This window comes from Bremia lactucae, linkage group LG12 (genome assembly GCF_004359215.1).
Source record: "Bremia lactucae strain SF5 linkage group LG12, whole genome shotgun sequence".
Lineage (NCBI taxonomy): Eukaryota > Oomycota > Peronosporomycetes > Peronosporales > Peronosporaceae > Bremia > Bremia lactucae.
The window spans coordinates 805,134-811,992 of NC_090621.1; the positions used below are offsets into that span (position 1 = coordinate 805,134).

Genomic DNA, 6,859 nt, shown 5'->3' on the forward strand with positions numbered 1-6,859 from the left:
GCAGAACTCATGCGTCTCGCACGCTGGTTCTTGCCATCGCCCTTTGGGAAGGGAGTCCTCTTGCTGGGCATTTTTGCCCCAGCAGGGACCCTGGCATAGCAGCGAGCCATCATATGGCCGCGCTTGCCGCATTTAAAACAGACCACGTCTGCATTGCCCAACTCCATAGGAGTGGCATCTGTCCTCTCGGCCGACGGCTTATACCAAGCTGTCGCCGAGGCACTGTTGTAGGATTGCTCCTCAACTAAGGCAATTTGGATTGCCTCTTCCATCGTCGACGGCACCTTTCTGAAAAGGGCCTGTCGCGATGGGCCATGCCGTAGTCCGTTCATAAACGTGGGCACCTTAATGTGCTCCGGAATCGGACCTACGGTTATGGATGCTGACAGCGAGCGCATCTCTTGCACATACTCTTGCAGAGATCGCTTCGCCTGTCGCGCCCCAAAGAAGCGCGCCTGAAGCAACACTTCGTTGTTCGGCGGCTGGTACTCGCGCAAACCTTTTCCTTAAAGATTGCCCATGTAGGGAACACCTTTCTGTCCGCCATAAGCGCCAAGAAAGTCCACACTGAGGCCTTACCGCGTAGATGCGACATGGCGTACGACACCATACGCCTGTTGTCCTCGATGAGCTGGGCAACACCGCATTGTTCCACGGCTAAAAGCCAGTGGACAATCGTGTGCGCCGCAGTTCCATCGAACTTGGGCAAGTCCATCCGAATGGGCCTTGGCTGATGCGGTCAGACAGAGAGCATCTCAACAGTCCTGTTAAAAGCCTCGCTCCGAGCCTACTCATGCCTCAGCTCATCCTGAGTCTGAGAAACGGTTCCGCCGCAGCATGGCCTTGTACCTCGGACGCGGCCCTCCACTTTCCGAGCACGAATGCCTCAAATTGCTCCAATTGAGCAACATGTTGCTCAGGAGGACTACCCAGGAGCCTGGCCAGGACTTGTTTACCAAGTCCCTGCGCCATATGCCCTGCCACCTTCCGATGATGTTAGGAGAGGTGAGGAAAATAAGCCCAATCAATATTGAGGCTCATCCTCACGTACACACAGAGATGCGGGTCGTGGGAAGGATTTCAAGTGCTACCAAGTGTAGGCGGGCACATCGTTATGCGGCCACGCTCTACTTAGACACACACCCTAGCACAGCGAGGAAGCGGTTAAATCTGCTTCTCTTGCGTGCAGTGAGATAGTTGTGGTGGGCTCGTTAGCAACCTCACTCAACACACTAAGAACTCTGGTTAAGTGTCGTCACGGGAGCGGTAATCTGGCTCCTCGTGCCCACTTATCAAGTAGGAAGTATTTTCGGACTAATATATATTCAATCGAATTAACTTTAATTACCTATTTTTATCAATCAATATGTCATCTCTACAGATAACACTTAATATGTATTGCGAGCATATCTTTCAAGATATCTCGGGTAACGGATGATGCTTGCCATCATCACGGATGACACTGGGCGTCATCTCTCTTAATGTGAATGCACCCTTGTGTATCACATACAAAAGAGTTGGTCACAAATGTGAGCCACACCCAAGTGCTTGGTCTAATGTCTTTGATTTTGTAGTTGACCATCCCCTTAAGTACACCAAATGTACTTAACGGGGACAGTGTGACATTAGGGCAACTTTAGCCCGTTACATTAATTTTAACTCGATAGTTTCAATATTACCAAATTTTGTAGTATTGACGCAATAAGACATAAGCTGTATCGATTGGTTGATTTAAGCTTAAATCAACTCAGCCAATCGTTACTCGACACGATTGTGCGGTGCGCAAGGAGGCGCATATACTTAGTTAGATATTAGTACGATAAGTTCAGTAGTACATTCAAGATCGATACAAAGGAAACTAAATATATAAATGCAGTTTTACTTTTCTATAATTCTAATCCATTGAATTACCTTTGGTATCTGAAGACCCTTAGCTACTTATAAATTCTCACCTGTACTCTTGTGTACGTAAAGTTTTGAGTCACCCTACCCACTGTAATCAGCGTAAGACTAACTAGTCCTTTACAAATACCTTGAATATATAAATAACTCTGTAAAGCGCCTCCTAGTGCACCGCATACAAGTGTCTAATAACTATTGGTGGAGTCAATCTCAAATGGACCAACTAACAGAAATAATGTCTTATTGTGTCAATATTACCAAATTATATAATGGTTTCACAGCTGGGTTTTAAGGAAGATAAGCATGCTGATAGTATAGTGACCATAATTCTTACAAATTCGTGATAATTGAGATTTCAAAATTCGTGAAGTCTCAGGCTTTCTTTAGGAGGAAAGAAAGTACAAAATTATTATCTTCTTATCGTTAAGTATTAAGAATTCTATTCCCCAAAAATTCACAGCTGGGCTGTTAAAAAATCATATCTTAGTTATGATATTTCAGCTACTTTAGTTTTTTAATACTTTAGGTTTTCAATACTTTATACGATTTGGCTGCAACCAAGACGAATGACTGTATTAAGTTTCTATTAACGGTCTTTATCCACTGAGTTTAATTTAGTAATATCAAAAGTATATATAGGCCAAGTCTGCGACCAAGAGCTCTCACGTCGCCGGAGTTAAGACTTTGATCGAATACCCAGTCGAACGCCAGCTGTATGTTCCGTCGTTTCAAACAGCTTTCTCGCTATATCTTTTTTCACACACGATATCGGCAATTAGTAATACAATCGCACTCTGTGACGAGACGTAAAATTACTGGAAACCTCTCCAATATCTCCTCACCAAAGTATCAAAAATGAAGAACATGTGCATATTGGTTCTCTATGCGGTGGTTGTTATATTGCTTACAAGTACTCGTTACAGCATAGTAAGTAATGATATTGAAAACGTATAATAAACGTTTTCAATTTTATAAGTTACACAGTCTTGTTATTGATTATTATTAAATTAAATATATGTGTCTTAGAAAAAAGGTTGAATTTTAAATTAGTGTAAAAGTAATGTCTAATGGAAAAATATTTCTTTTGAAGAGCTTTTGCATTTTTTTTCAAACAGCTCATCACTACAATCTTGTTCGCAGAAAGCTGCGCCCTTTAATTACAAATATTCACTTCAGGTCTTGCCCGTTCCTAGCGGTTATGTCCAGAAGGGTAATAATGTCACACATGTGCATAGCAGCAGCGGGTGCTGGATCAATCCGAATTCCTGACGTCATCGCTCATCAATACCAAAAGCAAGTACAAGGTTTAACAGAAGCCATTTGTTAGACCAGAAATGACGCCAGTTGCCGAACCCATCAAGAGACGAGACAATGCCGTCATCAGCACAACAACACTTCACAACATGGCCAAAAAATCAGATCCATACGTTGCTGTTCCTTAGTGGTAAAAACGATTAAATGGGGAGATATTATGCCGGCAGAACTGATTTATACATTACATAGCATAGAAACTTTTCAGCGATGAATCAGGAGGTCCAGATGATGCACATGCCATAATTAAAACCATTCGTTGCTGTTCGTTGGCTTGCTGACTAGAACCAGCAGTGAGTCGAATGAAATAATTACATTGCTACGACATGTCGCTCTTGTCATACATTGGAAAAACTCGCGCTTACGAGAAAACTGTCCCACTTCCTGAAATACAACAAGAAGAAGAGCCGGTGACGTATCTGACGTGTCCAATACACAAAGATATGAGCTCTTCGGTATCTGACGCCCATAGATAGACATGTGTCCTACGGGATCCAATGCTCAAGACATATGATTTCCGAAATTAAACATGGCTTTTAAAATCGGGCATGTCACATGCGCTTAAGATCAATTGCGATCAATTCCAAGAAAGTACGAGCTAATCAAATCATACCACTTTTTTCCATAGAAACAGTATTGTATCAGATCAGTACTCTTTATTCCCGAGACCGAAATAGATCGCAAATGCGCACTAACCGGCTCTCTTTAACGATCCGCAGTCTGGCAAGGAATCAAGTCTGACGCCGTAAAGATCATTCTTCGATTTCGTGTCAAGAACTCACATGCGACATCACCTCATGAGTTCCCAACTCAAGCCTTCGGTGGTGCTCTTTCATCTCGTGATGCTGTTAAGCTCTCATTGGATCGCCTGTTTGGGGTTGGTCGCTTTTGATGACTCTTCAGTTTCCAGTGACGACTCTCATGATAATTTGCGGCAAGGCTCCCATCTCCTTGTTTCACGTCTCGACGAGGACTCCGACAATTCCATTCAGAAAGTCTCCAGTGTCGTCGAGGATAGAATGGATCCAAACTCTGAAAATATTGCGATGCTGGCGAAGAAGACGTTATCTGCGAAAAGTTTATGGAAAGATCCTTTTACTACAGTCATACCAGCTTTACAACGAATTGTGAAGTACTCGAAAAAAATCAACAATCTCGAGCAAGCAAGATCTGCTTTTAAATCGATACAAGATAGTGGCGGTGTTTCTGTATCGACGTTCGCCAAGTTTGATCATTTGGTTATGGAAGGCTACAGCAAGGCGGGATTGCCAGCAGCCGATGCGTCTGAAGTTGTCGTCAAGGTTCTCAATGACGAGATCGGTCCCTGGCGTGCCGCCGAGCTTTTAAAGAATTTGGAATCTGTCAACCCTGAACTTTTTGAGAGGACTCGATCAACCCTCTATCGTTATTGGGACGTGTTACAGCTCAGTTTGGTCGATTTCGAAGGTGGCAGAATTTCTTCCATGTTAGGGAAAGGAGCAACTGAAAAAGCCAAGGAACGAGTTTTCAATTGTTTCAGTGAGTATTTTAAGTACGCCGGCCAGGCTGCAGGTCGCGAAGAAAATTCAGCGTACAAGTCATTAATGGAAATAATTGAGAATCTGGGTTATGGCCACGTTTTAGACGGCATTCTCCGCTCTTTTAGTCAACCAGAAATAAACGAGCTTCTGGACAACGGCCGACGGATTGCGCTCGATTACTTAAAGAAACAGCACGAGAAATATAACACTCCATCTGCGATCATCAAAGCGGTTCCATACTGGGACAAGGGGTTGATTTTGATGGGACAACCCTTTTTCAGACTTCGTGCTCTGTGTAAAACTCATGTGAAGGTCGAGGACGGGGCCGTGAGCGAGGTCAAGCAACAGTCACAGTGGCTGATTGATCAATTAGATGATTGGGTATTCGATAAGAAGCTATTTTTCGTAATGTACCCGTGGCAACGCCACATTTTAGCTGCTACTGTTTTAGAACAACTATCACAGCGTTGGAAGGCAGACGTTGCCTCATCCATAGCCATGGCACAAGATTATATTAAATCAATGCTTGAAATTTTGGAGCTTAAAGGGACTTGGCCAATTCATTCGATCGAGTACCATGCCTTTCAGGACTTCATAGATCTTGCGTTTGATAAACCAATCCCGGTCCAAATTAAGGAAGCTTTTAATGGTCAAGAAGGTGTAGATGAACTAATTTACAAACTGAATAATGCTTTTTAAGTAAAGAAATAAAAATTAGATTTGTGCGAGATATCTGACATTCTTTGTTTTATCTTCTAAAACAGTGATAAAGCATGTACCCGTGCAACTTTCGAAATCATGTTTAATAAGGCAGGCCTCATATGTAGCGGAGCTACCTCACTCCTAAAGTCAGAAGAAGACTTTTATCTATGGAACTAATGGGTTTTATAACTGAGGAAGTCGTACAAACTATTAAAGCTTAATGAATTCTAGTTTAAGGGATTCAGGGGTAAGACCCAAGTGGCAACTAGTGCCCAAGTGTAACGGGCTAAAGTTGCCCTAATGTAACACAGTCCCCGTTAAGTAAACTTGGTGTACTTAAGGGAATGGTAAACTACTAAATTAAAGTAATTAGACCCTGTAGGCGGGCACGTCGTAATGCGGCCACGCTCTACTTAGCACACACCCTAGCACAGCGAGGAAGCGGTTTGCACCTGCTTCTCTTGCGTGCAGTGAGGTAGTTGTGGTGGGCGCGCAAGCGACCTCACCCAACACACTAAGAACTCTGGTGAAGTGACGTCACGGGAGCGGTAATCCGTCTCCTCGTGCGCACTTACCAAGTAGGTAGTAAATTTCAGACTGATTTATATTTAATAGAATTAAATACAAATACCTATTTTTACCAATTAAAATGATATCTCTATAGATATCATTTAATATGTATTGCGAGCGTATCTTTATAGATACCTCGCGTAACTGATGACGCTAGCCGTCATCATGGATGACGCTGGGCGTCATCCCTCCTAATGTGAATGCACCCATGTGCATCACATCCACAAGGGTTGGTCACAAATGTGCACCACACCCGAGTGTTGGGTCTAATTACTATTATTTAGTAATTGACCATCCCCTTAAGTACCAAATGTACTTAATGGGGACTGTGTAACATTAGGGCAACTCTAGCCCGTTACACCATCCCCCTCTTTAAGAACGAATTTACATTTTTAAATTCGACAAAGAGGAGAGAGGAACTGCGAGCAGCTTTACGCGCCGCTAGTTCACTCGATCACTCTCGCGCACGTGTTTCCATACACGGCGCCCAAGATGCCACCTAAAAGGGGCCACGTTGGTGGGTCGTCTGCGAAGACGCCCACACAACCTCGCACTAAGCGCACGCGCCGCGTTAATTCGCCGGCTGCGTCTAATGCCTTAGTCGGAACGCAGACAGCCACTGCGGCTGTCGCGTTAACAGGGCTAAAGGATCCATCCCACTTTAACAGTGAGGATGTTGATCCGTCGCTCATTGTCGACTACAATGAGTCGACACCGTTGCCGTCACCTCATAGTAGTGATGCGGACAACGAGCTCATGAGGAGTGATGATGCGGCATTATTGCCCATCCAAACATCTCTCATGGCTCACAACATGGAGACAGCATCGTTTACGAATGCTGTCCCATCGACAGG

At 43.9% G+C, this 6,859-nt stretch overlaps 1 protein-coding gene across 1 annotated transcript; it reads left to right on the forward strand.

Moving 5' to 3' along the window:
* Window positions 1-4,454: 4,454 nt before the first annotated feature.
* Window positions 4,455-5,432, forward strand: CCR75_008549 (uncharacterized protein; the record flags this gene model as incomplete). The annotated part of the gene is made up of 1 exon (XM_067966601.1): window positions 4,455-5,432. The coding sequence occupies one exon, from the start codon at window positions 4,455-4,457 to the stop codon at window positions 5,430-5,432; it is 978 nt and encodes a 325-aa protein (XP_067820661.1).
* Window positions 5,433-6,859: the final 1,427 nt, after the last annotated feature.